The sequence below is a fragment of the Seriola dumerili genome, unplaced genomic scaffold (genome assembly GCF_002260705.1).
Source record: "Seriola dumerili isolate Sdu_G_001 unplaced genomic scaffold, Sdu_1.0 BDQW01000169.1, whole genome shotgun sequence".
Lineage (NCBI taxonomy): Eukaryota > Metazoa > Chordata > Actinopteri > Carangiformes > Carangidae > Seriola > Seriola dumerili.
The window spans coordinates 24,276-42,642 of NW_019174424.1; the positions used below are offsets into that span (position 1 = coordinate 24,276).

Genomic DNA, 18,367 nt, shown 5'->3' on the forward strand with positions numbered 1-18,367 from the left:
CAGTCGACACAAGGAAGAATCCAGCTCAGTGACAGGGGTCCCATGATGCTGAGGTATTGGCACCTTTGGGGCTGTGACAACATTTCAGCCTGCAAACAAAACCCTGTGGTCGCAGGCATATAAGCTGCTAAAAAAAAACAACATGTAGGTATAAATCATCTCCTAAATTACCATTTAAAATTTTTGTGAAAGTAATTCTCCTCATGAAGTATGTTAGCATTTTTCCTGAGTAATGCTGAAATTACTGTAAAAATAGTAAGTAACAAACTTTGCCCAGCAGGTGGCAGCAGTGTTTTGTTGTTAGCAAAGAAGCACTACATATAAGAGATTGCAGATTGCATTAGACTGTAAAGGTTTTCACCCCCTGCATGCCATTTTTAGGTGACTGAATGAGGACTCATCCCTGATCTGGACAGGGGTTGTCACAGCCCAGGCTTGTATGAACGGGGCAACATCCCTGCAGCCTTCATTTCAGTGGACGTCAGTCTGCCTTCAACTTTAAAGGGTCGGATGCAGGTCGAGTAGAGGGTTATTGTCCTTGTGACAGCAAATACCTGCTCATCACGAAGAGCCTGCGAGCGCTTGATCTTGCTCTGGCGGTAGTACTCCATGATCATCATGGCAGCGTAGATTTTCCCCACTGTCAGGTCTGTCGCTGCTGAGAGAATGACAAGTTACCCTGCAAGATTAGACCCTTTGGTATGGACCCTGAGCGCGAGGAATGGTAGAAAGGGGTGAGGCATGCACACAGAAAAACACTCTTACACTCACAAATCTCACATACACATGAACACTGAGCAAATGGTCTTTTCACAAACAGATTATTATTATTATTATTATTATTATTATTATTATTATTATTATTATTTTAAACCTTATCTTACTTTTGAAAAGGACCTTTGTTTAACTGTATTTAGCATAGATATTTGTCACAGTTAAAATCTTGTAATCAAAGCATTGCATGGTGATATACTGTGGTATAATGCTTGGCATGGAATACCAAACAACAAAACAAAATGCGGTATCTCTAGGAATTTGTAATCACATGATCACAACAGTCAACACAAATTTAACCAACCAAGTCATCAAAAATAAAAATCTGTGATATCCAGTTATGACTGAATATGACTTTGGACTTGGTTGCAAATTTTATGCTCAATACATAATCAATTTCCCAGCTCCAAGCTATATTAATAGCAAATATCATGCACTACACAAACTAAAGCAACTACTGTTTTGTGCAACTAGGTACCTGTGCACTTGTCAGTGTAATTACCACTTAATAAATAAACACTTTTCTATCACATATGGCCAGCCACCTAGTGCACAGAGCTGACTGCCCCTGGAGTGAAAAGACATCTATAGAGAGTTGATCTATAGTTGGGCACCCTCTGATCTCAGGCACAGACAAGTGGGGTCTGGAACTGGTGGTGGTGGCTGAAAGAAAAAGGTGTGGTATTGTGTGTGTGTGTGTGTGTGTGTGTATGTATGTGTATATAGTTGTTTTGTGTCTAACATGCAGGCTGTGTGTGTGAGCTGGTTTGTGCATATCTTAACTGCACACAGTGCTTCTGTTTGCGTTTCTTGATGCTCATATAATTATAATCTTCACAGATTACAGGTATGTGGGTGTGTATGTGTGTGTGTGGGGGGTGTGCCATCTGATTCAGAGGGTGCAGCAGTGACAGAGACTGGCTGAGAGAAGCGGTCCTCAGGTGGCGTGAAGAGAAACAACGTTGGAGCACTGGGTGGCACAGGGTGGCTGCATCCAAGCCGTGTTGCTGCGCCCGCACCCACACTCTGCAACTTACACTTGTGCGGCGTAACCAGCAAATCCAGAGTCTTTTGGGAGAGGTTGGGCCAGATTGCCATCATCTCTTTCCTCAGCTCTGCGTCCATCTGGTGCTTGTCAATACCACCTGGGCATATTCAACAAACACACGCATGCATGCACACACACACACACACAAACAGAAACATACACAGATACACAGACACCCATGCCCAAGTACATAGACACACATAAATTCAGACACATGAACATGCACATACACAAAATGAACATTGTTCAAACACACACAAGTGCACACAAATCATTCATACCCATTCGTATTGACACAAAAAGGTATAAGAGAGGACACACAAACATGAAAACAAACACAGACAGAAAAAATTAGTAAGGTAATAATAATAGCTGTGATCAATTTATAATTGCAGTAGTAGCTGTACACAGGCTGAGAGACCCTTGATTCCACAGGATCTCAACCCTCAGCTTCACACACAACTCAGCAACATGCTACACACATGATCTACTGTCATAAAAAGCACACTGTACTCAAGATACAACAGGAGAAGCATCAGGAAGAGCTGGAGGTTTCTGGGTTCACAGCACAGAAATTGCAGACAGCGCTGCAGTACAGGGGAAATAAGAAGAAGCTGAGGAAAGCATGTGAAAATCAGACCAAAGGAGGTAAGAGGGATTCCAAACCTTCCGTACCCTTGGCGATCTTGATGTCCAGCGCTGTGCGGATCAAGGCCATGAGGGTGGAGTTGAAGTGGACCGTGTTGTCGTCGGCCACAGGCAGATCCATACGTAGCAGTCTCTGTTGGAGAGCCAATCAGGGTAAGTGGTGAGAAAATCGGGAAGTTGGGTGGCACGTATGTGGAACCTCCAGGTGATTGGGGGGGGGGGGGGGGGGGGGGGGGGGGGGGGGGGCAAGAGAGGGGTTTGGGTAAAGGAGGTTGAGGGAGTAGTGCATACCATCTGCAGCAGGCTCTTACTCTGTATGTCTGCCTGTAACAACTACTCAGCTACAGTGGCACACATATTTGAATTTTAGTGCAGAAATGACAACAAATTCACATGTAGAGATTCAAAGATTTTATGCTGTTTCTGATATGAAAGGACCTTTGAGTGCCAAGGTGATTATTCAAAACTTTTATTCAAATTTATCCCCGTCTTATATATTCATTTCATAACTGTCATGTTGTTTATGTATGTTCTTGAAGTCCCAGGCTGGTTAAATCTGTTTTATTGAGCCTTCAATGCGAAAATACGAGGACAGGCTGAGCAGCAGCTACTATACACAGCTCCCCCTAGGGGTTTGGAGGTTCACAGTGAAAACAACAGAGACCAAATGATAAACCAATAAACCAAAAACAGCTGAGGGACTGATCTAAGGAAGGGGAACACTTTGGTTTTTGTGTATTGGTTTGATCCTTTACAGGTCTTGTTGGTTTATAATAGAAACAGACGACACAGAGACACACACCAACTCACAGATGACAGAGTGACGTTCGTGTGTGTTTGGTGACAGAAGACGGCGACAACCCAGACATGCAGCAAATCATGCTTCCCCCCACATCCCGATTGAATGCCTTCTCCTTTAATCCGTCCATGAAAACTTCTTTTTTTTCTTTTTTTAAATCTCTACTCCCCCCAAAATCCTTCTTGCACATCCCACCCTCATGCGGCATGCGATGCGCACACAATATGCCTCACAGGACAAGCAGCTGCGCAGCCGTACACAGAAAGCATCCTCTGTTGACAACATTAAAATGAATTTGTGGGTTATTTTAACGTGGCTGTTCTTTGAGGGAATAAGAAAATTTGTAGACGATGGGGCTAGGCTGAAACGATAGAGCAGCTAGCTCTATCACTAATCAATCCGATGTCTAATGTGTGAGAAATGGGCACAGACTTAGAGGTTAATAGGTGAGAGAGAGCAGCATTCTGTGGAAAAAGAAAGAAGGAGAAACAAACAAAAAAAAATGGCCACCATGGAAGTGTTGTTTGGTCCTATAAGATGCATGATTGTTCAGGTGACCGTAATCCAAGTGTATGTAGGAAATATGAGGTGAAAGGAAATGTTTATTCTGGCAGAAAATAGATATAAGAGTTGGAAGGGAAAGCTAAGGCTTAAATAAAAAATCAATAGGTTGTGAGCTGGAGCATGTAAAGAGAAAAGGTGACCAAAAATAGACAAACAGAAGACAAAACAATGCGGAGAGAGAAAAAGAAAAAAGAAAAAAAAAAAACATCACCACACTTAGTTGGCTGTGTCTGTAAGAAAGCGGTCCTGCCTGAAGGCTCTGCTGTCTCTCCAGGACAGAGAAGAGTGAAGGTTAAAAGCAGTGGAGCTGGATGGGTCATTGTTCTGTGGACTGGTTGGAAGGTCAAAGGTAAGGTTTGGATTTTTCTCATTGGCAAGGTGCTTAGGGAAAGTGGTAAGGGAGGTAAAGGCATAAACAGGGAGATGACAGCTTTCTGGAAAACTGTTCCAGTAATAATTATCAAGGGGCAGATTAATATGTTTGGGAGATTTTGCCAAAACCAGGCATGAAAAGCATGTTAGGTTGTTGAGCAGGGGAGATTGAGGGTTTAACTTCGAGTTCAGGGAGGAGGCTTTTAGGAAAACAGTTTGGGGGTAAAACTAAGAGGATAAGGAAAGAAAGAGAGCACATGATGTAAGGATGGACAGTGCCAGTGGTTTGGGGTTAAAAACAAAAATATGATTTACTAAGAAAGAGACAGAGCTAGAGTTGCAAAAGCCTGGGTTAAATAGTACATTTTAGATCACTCATCTGTAAATAATATAAAATGTCAGTACTATTTTCCCCAGGTCTGCTGGAGAAGGAGAAGGGATAAAGCAATGGTTGGCGATGGAGTGATCTCCTGTGCCTACAGGCTGTTTGGCCGGCTGCCCCCTGAGGCTCACAGTGATCTGCCAATGATGTGTCATGGATCTGTCAAGCTGATCACAGGAGGAGTGACAGGAATGTCTGGTCACATGAAGGTAAATTTGTTGTTATCATTCTGCATATTTCTATTCCGATAACAATTTGTGCGCAATGAATTGTGCCTGTGTTGTGTATATGACAGACAGGGGCGTGTTCAGGAGGGAGAGGAGGGGGGAGGAGGGGGAGGAGGAGGAGGAGGAGGAGGAGGAGGTGGTGGTGGTGGTGGTGGTGGTTAACGGCCATGCAGAAGGCAGGTGAGGAAGTGTGTATGTGCGGGGAGGGGAGCAATATGCAGAGATGAAGGGGGGCTGGAAACAGAATAGAACTGCATTGACGACAGAACCAAAGGACAAAGAGAAGATTGGACTTGCAGATAGAAAAGGCTGCTTGGGGGCTTGGAGCTGCTACATGAAGGGTGACAGAAAAAGAACTGCTTCTGTATGGCAACCAAAGGCTCTCTGTGGAAAACACATCACTTACACAAGCCCTTCTGCTCTCTCTACCATGAGAAATAACAGAGAATATCTATGTGTAAGTTGATATGATCTAATTCTGTGTGTGTGTGTGTGTGTGTGTGTGTGTTTTGTGTGTATATGTGTGTGTGTGTGTGTGTGTGTGTGTGTTTGTGTGTGTGTGTGTGTGTGTGTGTGTGTGTGTGTGTGTGTGTGTGTGTGTGTGTGTGTGTGTGTGTGTGTGTGTGTGTGTGTGTGTGTGTGTGTGTGTGTCTGCCCCATCCACAGGATGGAACGAGTCAGAGGACGTAAGTCTAGTGGACCTTCCAAGCCCTGCTGCACACGCATGCTTCCGTGTCAGAGTGTGTGTCTTCGGCAGCGTCTACATGTGTGAAATGTTTGTTTATGATTAATATATTTGTACTTGGGTGTTTAAGAAGTTGCATTTAGTATACACTTACTACAGTCCATCTATTTGCAGAATAATATTGAACACTATTACATATTGATTGGAATGTGCATGTTTGTGTAAATGAGCTTGTGTGTCCATCGTACACGGTGCAAACGAGCTGAGAAGGTCCCTCTTTTCGTCCCCTCCTGTGGATACACGACCCACCTGACCCTGCAACCTAATTGTCTTGCTACCTCCACCCACCAATCCCACACCACCACACAACGCCACAACACCGATCAGCCCACCCCCACTTTCCACGAAAAGAAACAGAAACAGAACCAAAGAAACAACGACACTAAAGTTTACACCACGTTGAGCGCTTAAATCACTGGCCCCTCCCTCCTGCACACCCCAAACCCCCGCCCCACCCCGACACCCATAGGAGACTTGGGTGAAGATAGGGTCCTTTCTGACCTTGTAGGCCACCCGTGCCGGACACCTCTTCCCAAGGCCTAGTGGAGGACACATGTGCCTCAGCATGTCATACATTTCCCTGCAACTGATCCTGCCACTGCATCATCAGCCATCAGTGCCACCACCCCGTTAACAAAAGCACAAAAAAGGGAGAGACAAAGACATTGAGAGAGGGAGAACAAGAAGGAAGAAAAAGGGGGCAGTGAAAGAGAGATGGAGGAGACGATTGATTAGAGGATAGCGTTGAAAAGAGAAGAGAGAATCGCAGTGTCAGAGATTGAGAGAGAAAAGGGGAGGGAGAGAGAGAGAGAGAGAGAGAGAGAGAGAGAGAGAGAAAAGGGGAACAAAGCAAAGTAAAAAACAACAGAAAGACAAGGTTATTGGGCTGATTTTGGAGAGACTGTGGCCGTGTGGCTCCTCTGTGAGCTACAGTACTCTCTAACAGTTCGTCATGTCAAAAAAGAGAGGGAGTATATGACAGAGGGAGGGGAGACAACAGGAGGAAGATAAGGACTGGAATTTGAGAAGTAAATCTTCTCTTGTAGTATCAAAAGACAATTCTGTGCAAGCAGGACAATAGTAAATACAGTATGTGTTTCGGAGTGTGTGTGTGTGTGTGTGTTTGTGTGTGTGTGTGTGTGTGTGTGTGTGTGTGTGTGTGTGTGCAGAGCAGGGCAGAGCTTGACAGCAGGCACCAAGCCGCTCCTGCTCGGACGAGGAGAGAGGGGAGGAAGAGGGAGGGGTGTCAATGCAGTTTCTGTCTTTCCCCCAACCCCCAAAAACCAAGAACAATGCAACACTACAGTGGGCAACCGTAGCTTGCTACATTATAGCCATGGCTCCACAGCAAGCAAAAGAAAAGAATATTCGTAAAAAAAACCGATAAAATCAAAAAAGAATGATTTATTTTACAATGTGGTAAAACTTCTTAACGTGTATTTTTTTTTTTCCATTTCACTTAGTGCATTTCACATGCTTCTCTGGGTGTCTGCATTGTCCCGCACATTCTCTCAGCAGTTCAGAATGCAATTTAATAATGGTGGAAAAGAAGTTGTAAAATTGAAATGAAAAAGAAAAAATAAATAAATAAAGCGGCATTCACTCCATTCCTGGATGCTGTGGCTAGCAAGTGTGGTTGAGAGATTTTGTTTGAATGGAAGTCAAACCTTGCAGGCCACCCTATGGGGGCATTTCTTGCCTAAGCCGAGAGGCGGGTCGATAACTCGTAATAAACTGTACATGTCCTTATAATGAATGCGCCCGCTGCAAGAAGAATACAGGGAGTTAAGAAACACACGCGCACACAGGAAAAACGCACACACACACACACACATTCACACACACACGTATCCAGAGAGAAGAGAGAACATTGGGAGGAAGAGCACAAGATTGACAAGTACACACAGTATCTGAAAATATCTTACAATATGTTTACTATAATTAACAGACTTTTTCAACACATCTACAACTGAATGCACCGTTGCAAACTCTACACGTACGCACGCACGCACACACACACACACACACACACACACACACACACACACACACACACACACACACAAATAATAAAGACAACACTTTACTGCATGCCACACATAGTTAAATGTGGTCCTTAGCACTGCCAATACAATTTCACTTTTCCAAAATCTTCCCCCTCTATTATGTTTTTTTCCCCCATTCCCTTCCTTGGTGTGAAATCCCTTTCCTCCTTCTCTCTCCAGTCCAAGCCCTGACTGGATGTGTGCACAATGTAATTAAGGAATTGCTAACAGAGTGGAAAAGCATGTGCTTGGGTAAACAGCTAGATGCTTAATAGCTGCTTGCGGTGCGCAGATCGCCTCCCTCTTAAATATGTGTTCAGTGTCGGCCATGTGTCTGTGTTCCCTGTCTTCTGTGTCCTGTGCAGCGGTGTCCATTTCATAGTCAGTAAGGTAGTGGTTGAAAAATAGCATGTTAGTTTAAAACACAAAAGGCAGTTTATGCAATGTACATTAAGGTTATGTGTTGATAAGAGGTAAAGAAAGATTTTTCCTTCTTTCTAAAAGTTCTCTACTGATTTCTAAGGCAAACAATATATTTTTGCATGTTGTAGATAAGTCTAACCTTTGAAGATCTACAATCAGTTATTTAAATCTCCCATTTTCTATGACAATCTTCATTTTCTTGATGTTATTTATCTAAATATAATTATTACCGCTCTATTCCCTCATTTCTCCTTCCTTTCCTTTTCCCATTCATCCTGTTTAGAGCTGTCTATGTGCAGTCTACAGGACAGCATGAGGGCAACACACAGGCACTGGAATACAGATACCATGAAACTTAGCATGTCTCCAGGAGATACTTAGGCTACAGAGTAATACAGGGGGAGTTTTGTTTGGAGTGTAGATGTTGCCACATGAAGTTTTTGGCAGTATGCAGATTCCAGAAAAGGGAAAAGGTTTAAGGGTGTAAGGACAGTTTACAGAAAAGGGGAGGAAGAGGAGCAAAGGGGAGGAGGAGGGAGGGGTTGTACGGTGTTAGGGAGATAACCAGATGCCTGATGAGGTTATACTCAGATCCGTTACAGCCCCCTTGCAGCTATTAACTAGTTGACGCTTGTGCTTTGTTCATTTTCTGTCTTTCTTTGTGCCATTTAAAATACCATGTGCTGATGTTTTACCAAAAAAGGAAGCCACAAAACAAAAACAAAAAAAACAGTCAGAACATTGTTGAGAAGTTCCTGCTTTCATTGCTTGGGCCTTGCTCTGTGTGAATAAGCATATTAAAACATGTACAAGAAACATACAATAAAGCATTTGATGTGTCTGAGTGTGAGGTCGTAAACAGTGTCTGTGTGGTTGTAAACACACAAGCACGAACAAAATGTGACAAGTTGACGATGTAAGTTTTGACTTCAAAATCGACAATGTGCAAACCAAACGTGTGCATGTAGTTCTGTGCAATGTGTGTACATAAGAATTACAGTTGTGTTTTCTTTTTTTATGTGTGTGTTTGTGCCCCTGAGGGCATGCACGTTACCACGCACCAGGCAGCAGGATCATACTCGGCCCATATCCTGACATACTCATCCAGGTGGTGAGGTCCCAGTATGGATGAATCCCTAGTCAGGTACTCAAAGTTGTCCATGATGACGGCTACAAACAGATTCAGCATCTGCACGTGTGCGCGCATGAAAAACACACATACACAAGCAGAAAGTTGAACAGCTGATGTTACAAGTGGAGCCAATCAAAACTGGTGTCAATAAATCACCAGTTTTATAACTATATTTTAACGAACAGAAGCAGAACATGTTCAGTTGCCTGTTCACTGTTGAAAATGACTGATTTTCTTTCCTTGCTGTGAGTAAGAGATGCAGAACAACCTGAGACAACGCAGAAGGGCAAATCTGATCAGGTCTTTGTTTAGATTAAAGACAAAATGAGAGTGAGATTTTTTTCCCAATCTGGGCTCTTGAGATTTGGAATACCTTGCTAGAAGAGCTAGAGGAGCTTTCTAATAACACAACATTTCCAGGCAGGATTGAACGGTATAGAATTATTTTATAAACTCATGGACATGTTGCCACATGTGTTCATGTGATATGTATTTTACGCTTTCTGAATGGGGATGAAGCTGTTGGATTGTGTAGTATGCGCTCACCAAGAATGAACAGAAGAAGATGAAGGAAACAAAGTAGAGATAGGCAAACTGGCTGCCACACTCTGGCTCTGTGTTCCCTGACAGGAGGTCACACTCCTTACCCCCCAGACATGACAGCATGATCTCATGCCACGCCTCCCCTGTAGCGCTCCTACAAATACACAAAAAGATTCTTTGATTTGTGAAGTATTCGTCAGTGAGTATAAAGTCTACCACAACTGTAACAACTTTTGTTTCAGATGGTTCTGTGGAAAAACATAGAAAGTTGTTTAGAGGATACAGAGGACACACGTTCACACATATATATATAATATATATAAGCACCTGAAGAGCAGCATGAGAGCCTGTATGAAGGTCCTGAAGTTGTTGTGCTGGTTGATGGCACTCTCTCCGTCTTCTTCAATAGCAATATTCCCAAACAGCTGTCGAACACAATCATACTGTTAACACTGAAAACCAGAGTCACCTTTCAGGCCGTCTTTGCCTCTAATGCGGGACTAAGAAGTAGATATAACCCCCCTGAAACTTAACTTCACATATACAATGCTTTCATAATAATCTTTCACCACCCATCATGCACCAAATCCTTACGACCGCTATCATCATCCTCATTCTCCTTCTATACCTCCTCCTCGTCCTATAAAACATATTTAATGTATCCCGAAAGCATTATAGTGCATTTTAGCATGAGGCTTTCACCCACCTGCATCCCAATGATGGCGTAGATGAAGAACAGCATGGCAATGAGGAGGCAGACATAAGGCAGCGCCTGAGGAGAGACACATTCATTGTTTGGTGTCAAGTTTGATACATGTGACCGCACTGTGCATTGTACATGAGACTGCACCTATTTTGTACACACTATATTGTATGTGTGTATTGTGTATATGTGTATTTGTTAATTATATATGTCATTTCTTCCTGTGTGTGTGATATGCTGTTTAGTTGGGTGTAAACCTTGAAGGACTGAACGAAGGTCCAAAGCAAGATGCGGATGGTTTCTCCCTGCCTCAGTAGCTTGATGAGACGAGCTGCCCTGAACAGCCTCAGGAAACTTAGGTTGATGAAATTATTCTACAGTACGTCCGCAATATAACCAGAGAGGAAGAAAGAGAGAGAGAGAGAGAGAGAGAGAGAGAGAGAGAGAGAGGAGGGGGGTTGTAGAAAGGATTAGGATTGAATGTTGAGGATAGGAATGTGAAGGAAAGGGGGAAGGAAGGAATAAAGGGAGATGGAAGAGGGGGGAGAGGGAGGAGTTGGGGTCAGAATAAAGGGAAAGTTAGTTGCAGTGCAAAGTGTGCAAACAATTTTCCTTAGACAACCAAAAAATAAACAAAATAAAATAAAATAAAGTAAAAACAGTCAAACCCAAACTGAAGGGGATTCAAACTCAATACAAATGAAAGAATCAGGAGCCAAACAAGTCAAAGCAAACCAAACTCAAATCAGCAAGGCTCCGACAAGCGTTTCAAATGTAGGTTAGACAGAACCAAACAAAACAACACAGGGGAGAGGACATCATCCAAGTCTAGCTAGTTTCATCCAATTGGGTTATGTAGTAGTAATTGTGTTAGGAGTGGTGACTGGTTAAAAGTGCAGGGACGTCAGGACGTTTTCTTGGAAGGACAACCAAATGCACTAATTCTCTCAAGGCAAAATATGCAGTATCTTAAAAATGAAACAAGCACACAGCATGCAGATGTGCACTAATACAAGGCAAAGCAGCAAATCTGTGACAACTGATGTGCCATCCGATTGGCTGCCAAAGTCATGTGACATACTGTAGTGATGTCACAGCCAAATAAGAGCAAGAGGGTGGCTGAAGGACCAACTAAGGTCATTATATCCTGAGTGAATTTCTTTAGGCTCATGTGGTTTCAGTCTCTTCAGTCTGATTATGTTCAAGTTGAGTTGACACATCTATGCGACAATTAAAATTTATTTTTAAAAGAGCTTTTTCATTATTTTTTAATGTTTATTTAAGACTATACAAATTACTATTATCAATTAATACAAAATCTGTAATACAATACAGAGTTAAACCATTTACCACAGTAAAGAACAAAAGATGACAGTTTGAGACTAAGTGCTGAAAAGGGACTGGCAGCAGGCACATGCAGGTTTCATCTACAATATAGCATGTATTACATTGTGTGTGTGTGTGTGTGTATGTGTGTGTGTGTGTGTGTGTGTGTGCGCGCGCGTGCGTGTGTGTGTGAGCGCACGCTTGTGTGTGTGTTGTGAAAATAAAGGGTTCCTGCCAAAGACATGCAAGAGGCAGCATGCATCACTTGTTCCCTCTGACAGCAGCAAAGCTTTGGACACTCTCCCAGTCACTGTCTTGTGTGTGGGTGTGTCAATATGTGCATACAATGAACGGTTAACCTCAATGGATAGATGCAGAAATCTATTCCAGTATAAAGAATCCTATCCTTTACAAACTGAAAACTAGTTTTCTGTAAAGGATGCACAGTATGGGTATTTATGGCTGAATAATATAAAAAATATATATATATTTACAGCATATATTGATACAGTGACTGGCAGAGAAGTTGGTAGATCTGGTGACAAATGAAAATTTTACTAATTTAGAGCTCACTCAGAGTTGAGGGTTCTGGGGTGGTGGGGGGGGGGGGTCAAGCAAAGCATGCACATTTGCACAGCCTTAACATTGGCTGGGATGCAATTAAAACAGATGCAGTAAAAAAAGATCTCCAAAAAATTACAAACCATCTACATGTGGATGTTGCAGACATATGGTTTATAGCAGCAAATTTTTGGATTTTTGGTTGGTTCGAAGAACAACCAGAGAGATTGACCAAGCCGGTTGTCATGGGTGGACACAGAGGATTCATAGTGCATTTTGATTGGATGGGATCACAGGAAGTAGTAGGTGTTGGGGGAGAAGGGGATGGGGCGAAGTAGATTACAGTAGATCGTCGTTAAGTTTGTAGACGATTTAAAGAAAGCATGTGAAAAGATAAAAACAAGAAAGAAATCAACAGTCATTACAGAGACAAGTTAACACAGCAGCAGGATTCTGCCTGCAAATTTGGTACATCCATATAGCAGGGATACCAAGGGTCAAGACAACAGGGAACTGTTGGAAAAATGTACAGATTCTGAATAAATAAACATGACTGTATATTAGTATAACACCCGGTGGCTGGTAAAAGCATCAATTTAAGCTTGAGAGGGTTTGAGTCATTGGTATCCCTTGCTTCCTCAGACAGACCTGGTAGGAAAGGTGTGAGGGTCACAGCCCGCGATAATGGCTGTGCAGCTCTCGAATATGGTGGAGCAAATAAAATTTTGACTGTCATTCTTGTGTATCCCTTTTAAATCTCTTTGGATCAAAGCTATCCAAGAGCTTGATACATCTATTGAATACAGTTTATTCATTCTCTTCCTACCAGGTCTACCTGTACATCTGTAAGAGCAACTCTTAAAGTGTGCTGACAGAACACAAAGGAAATTTTCACCTCATATTATCATTGTGGGTTAACAACGAATGTGCCAGCTGTTAGCTCTAAGGTAGCAAACAAGTGTGTGTTGTCATTTTTCCTGTCATCTTTGTATATTTATGAAGTAGATTTATAAAACCTCAGGGTAAATGCAATTTTTTTTTGCTCCAGTTAAAATATTTTAAAATCGCCCAGATGCATATTCTCTTCAGTTTGCACTGGCCAGGGTAAATGTGTGTCTAACATGGACTAACATACATGCATTGACCTTGTATGCAATCAGTCGTCTGAAAATTGCCTCATGTTCTGTCTGAACACACCGTCAGAATAATTTCTAAATAAAAGAATCTTTCTCCACAGTTATATGCACTCACAAACAGAGAGACATATTAAATCAACACACAGCACACATATCAGCAGTTCCATGGCTGTATACTAAGTCATTCTGGCAAATAAAATAACCTGTTTTTTGACTAGTTCTCAGTTTGTGATTCATTTTGCTTCCTTGGGCTTCCAGGTGATGTAAAGCGACCTGAGGCAGTAGGGGTGTAATGATTCGGAAACCAAGACCGAAACCCCGATTTGATGTCACGATACCAGAAGATGGAACCACCCCCAAAGCCAACCTGCTGCCACTGCTGCAGGTGCAGCCTGTTGAGCTCTCATTACATTACTGAAGTAGCGAAACTCATTTTTCATTTCACATTTAACACTACAACACATGCAAATTACAAAATCATTATTCTATTTGAAGTTAGAGCAAGCTGTATATTTTCTAAATATTACACAGTCCACCTATTTTTTTGTCTTCCCACTGTATATCTCACATGACTATTTTGGTCCAATCATGATCGAGTGATCACATCTGCAATAAAATTTAGGCTAGTTTAAACAAATAAACAAAAACCTGAGGTATGAACTGAAGTGAACCGTGGATTTGCAGAATCATTACCCCCCCTATCAGGCAGCCATATTGGAGGTCTAAAGAGCAGCTGAAATAACTGAAGTTAAATTAAAACTCAATAAACTGGAATTATTTCAAGTGATGATGAGTGTCACTATATTAATAGTGCACTGTGCATCAATAATGTAACTCTGGACACAGAATCTAGTTAATTTGACCATTTACTGGCGGCGATGACATTAAAGAATGGGCCCATAACTTCTATCTTTCACACATTTCTAGTCCAGTTGTTTGAATTGTTTGTGCCTAGTCAGATGGATCCAATGGGCCTCCTCGACTTCAGCTGTAGTTATTAACAGATGTCTGCAAAGCCTCTATTGGCCACCTGAGATGCAATCTGTTAATCTGACTGGATATTAGGTGGCTTGCAGAAGGTCGCTCCAGAGCATCAGCATGCTTCCTGCCTCGCTGCCAGTGGCTCAGTGCTGGCTAGCTTGGAGTCCGGTCTCTCCTCGTCCCACCAACTGGGACAATTATATAAGACTTTCAAGCGATGTTCATGCATGACTGAGCAATGCAAGACTCGGCAGTGGCCTCTAACTCATGCTCTCCCCGAACTCCTTGTCTTGTCTACTGTATGTTTTTTAGGCAATGTGACAGATGTGCAAGACCACAGACACATGCTGACGCTCACCTAACAGTCATACTCGCTCAACAAACACGCAGTCAACAAACATTGCCGATACAAGATCATGTCTGTCTGTTTACAGTTTTGACCGCTCAGTACAGATCTCTCAAACATACACGTCTACACACAAACGCCTCAGATCCTGCCACTTACCCCAAGCTCGGTGACCAGAATGTCAGTGATGCTGCCCAGAACTGTCACACAGTCAAAAATATTCCAGGCATCTTTGAAATAATTCTGTGATCAGGACAAGAGAGAGACAGAAGAAGGGCGAGAAAGGAATAGAGAAGACAAGAGGAGGATGGAGTGGAAATAGGGAAGGTGAGAAGGTGATGAGTTGACATGTGGCGAGAGCGACACAGTAAAAAGTAGACGAACATGGATGTGGCAGGGAAGCAGAGAAAGAACAAGTAAGAAAAGAACGGAAGAGATAAAAACAAATGGGCAACGCAACGGGATGGAGCATAGACAGACCACAATGAAACAAGGAGAAAGGATAAGGCAGGATTGAAGTAATGTTAAAATGAAAAAGAAAAAAAGAGTAAAATGCAGTAAAAGAGTGAGAAGATGAGAGAGAAAGAGCAAGACAGGGAGAACAGGAGTCAGACAGAGAAAGATAGAGAACAAGAAAGTGAAAAAAAAGACATGTCAGTGTTCGACAGGAACAGGAAAGAAATTAGATGACACAAATGGACCATCAGTGACGGCATGTTGGACGGATGCCAGCAGACAGGCTAGGGACAAATTGTACTGCATCAGAAGACTATAGCAGCCACCAAACATCACATACTGTACATCGCTGTATATCATAAACCAAACCAACACAAAGTCAAACTGAAGTCCTTCTAGCTTCACAGACATTCCTTTAAAAAGAAAAGCATTGCATCCCTCTCTTACATCTAATAAATAAACTCAATCTATAAATCTACGCATACACACATTTTTCCACACATGCTGATCATTGTAGATTTTTAAATTTAAAAAGTAGAGTGACTCAAAGAGGAAGAATGTGGCATGGTGAGGACAAAATTCTGATGAGCGAGGTCGGCTTCTTTTGCTTTCCTACACATTGCCTGCAGTCAAACTATGCATTAGACAAGTGGAGGGACATGGAGAGAGCAAGGGAGGCGGCTATTAAAATAAACCACCTTGACGAACACACACACACACACACACACACACACACACACAGATATCTCAGAGGCCTGGTGTTATTCGTGTGTGTGATTGTGCATGCTGAGGGGTGTGTTTAAGGGTGCTCTCCTAGATTCAAATCCTATCCTGCTTAATCTCCACCCTCTCTGTAATCTCTGCTTCTCTTTTTACCGCCTAGCTGTCACTCACTCTCCTTCTTCTAATTACTGTATTGCCGCTCCCCGTCTGTCCTGTATCTCAACATTCATCCCTAAACTATCTCTTCTATCCATTTTTTCCTTCCTTCCGTTCCTCTGCAGCTCCGATGACTGCACACTTCACTGCTGACTTCTGGCAGTTTTCTTTTCGCCCTTCCTTTCTACCTATAGTCGTATCTCTCTTGCTCATCATTTCCCCCCCAGTTTCTCCTTAAATATGTAAGCAATAACGTCAGACAATGTGTCCCAGTGGAACAAAATAATGGACGGGGCTGCGGTGAATACCTCCACAACATGAAACAGAGCAGCATCTAATTTGTCGAATCCTTTGTTTTCTACATCTTAGTCTCTTTTAGCACGTTATATATGATTATCAGGTAACAGATTTTTATTTGTTACCTTCGAGAAGCTTTCTGCACATTTTCTCAAGACTATTACAATTACCCAGAAACTCGACATAGAACAGCTTTACTGGGTAGTGAGGTAAGGGTGGATGTCAGACAGGGGGCATTGGATCTACATTGAATTTTAGGTGTTGCTGCCACAATCTGACCGGAGTGTTTTTCTTGTTAAGTTTGTTTTCTGAGTGAATCTCAGCCCTTGGCTCTGCATTGTGTCTGACAAAGGCTGTATTTTTTGTCTCACTGTTGTGCGTCGCCTGGTAACCATTAATGATCTATGTGGATACAGCCATACCATGTAATAATAATAATAACAACAGATTTTCAGCACTTTCTACAAAGATACAGTGGAGCAGTAATCTCTCACCACACACAAACTAACACATAAACACACACAAACACACACACACTCACCAGTGCTCCAAAGGCGATGATCTTGAGTACACACTCCATGGAGAAGAGGGAGGTAAACACTATGTTCAGGTTGGCTAACACATCTTCATAGGTATCAGAAGCTCCATCATACTATAAACAAACACACACACACACACATATACACACACACAGGCAGCGCACAGATTCATACCAGCAAACCAGTGTACAAGTATAACAGAATGGATTGCCATACACACAGGAAAGTGTGCGTTAAGGTAGACACATATACACACACACACACACACACACACACACACACACACACACACACACACACACACACACACCACCAGGGACAGAAAGAAGGGCGAGTATAAAGACATATAAAGAGACACACAGTTCAACTCACCCAATGGAGAGTCAGACATATTCATTACAATGTGTTCATCACAGGAAATAGTTCACACAGTAAGAGATAAAGGTACAAAGAGAGATGGATGTGAACTTCAGCAAATCAAGTCGTTATGTTGTTCTGTTGATGTGTGTTTATGCTAATGTGTGCATCACTGTTTCTGAAGACTTTTACCTTCATCATCAGCACAACCGTGTTGAGCGCGATCATTGCCATGATAGTATACTCAAATGGCGGCGACACCACAAACTCCCACATTCGGTATTGAAAGCTCAGCTTGTTCTGGGGCATGTGGCGTGTCAGAGGCCTGGCATTGATGGCAAAGTCTATACAGGCTCTCTGCAAAAAGCAAAACAAAACAAAAAGGTTTTGTTCACATTCTGCTGTGATCCCTCTTTTCCTCTCCCTTCTACTCTATCCAGCAGTTATAATCCTCCCTCTTCCTGTCTTTCAGACACCCTCCCAATACTCTTTATCTGTATCTGCCTTCACTCCCTTAATCCTTCTTCACCTCATTCTTTTCTAAACTGTAGTCCTCCATCATCTTGTCTCCTTGCTCCTGGAAGGTGATGATGATGAGAGCCACGAAGATGTTGACGAAGAAGAAGGGGAAGACCACGAAGTACACCACGTAAAAGATGGACATTTCCATCCGGTATCCCGGGCTCGGGCCCTGGTTCTCATAAGTCGCATCCACTGAATGCTTCAGCACCCTGCAGAAGAAGAGAAGCGAATGGGAGAGGGTTATAGGTTGTCAGAAAACATGTGTGCTGCTTGTGACTGCGCACGTTTATGCATACTCACTGCGGCCACCCCTCTCCGGTAGACACGGTGAAGAGGGTGAGTAGGGCCCAAGCCACGTTGTCGTAGTGGAAATCGTACTTCTTCCACTCCCGCTTCTGCGCCTTCACTTCGTTATCACGTTCGTAAACCAGATATTCGCCCCTGAAATACATATACCACATCATCAGCACAATGCGAACAAGGGAGAGTTTGCTTCCACATTTATTCATTTTTTTATGTTTCCGAAGGGGAAGAAACACTTGAAATGTTTAAAAACCACATG

General features: G+C 42.6%; 1 protein-coding gene across 1 annotated transcript in view; it reads right to left on the reverse strand.

The window, feature by feature from the left end:
* The window catches only part of LOC111227043 (voltage-dependent P/Q-type calcium channel subunit alpha-1A-like), a 92,416-nt gene that overhangs the window by 11,032 nt on the left and 63,017 nt on the right, over positions 1-18,367 (reverse strand). The window contains 15 exon segments of the mRNA XM_022752413.1: positions 555-658; positions 1,812-1,919; positions 2,489-2,603; positions 7,227-7,323; positions 9,089-9,216; positions 9,706-9,856; positions 10,030-10,127; positions 10,409-10,474; positions 10,663-10,779; positions 12,436-12,438; positions 14,915-14,998; positions 16,929-17,039; positions 17,476-17,640; positions 17,813-18,014; positions 18,106-18,246. Coding sequence (XP_022608134.1) covers positions 555-658; positions 1,812-1,919; positions 2,489-2,603; positions 7,227-7,323; positions 9,089-9,216; positions 9,706-9,856; positions 10,030-10,127; positions 10,409-10,474; positions 10,663-10,779; positions 12,436-12,438; positions 14,915-14,998; positions 16,929-17,039; positions 17,476-17,640; positions 17,813-18,014; positions 18,106-18,246 — 1,690 coding nt within the window.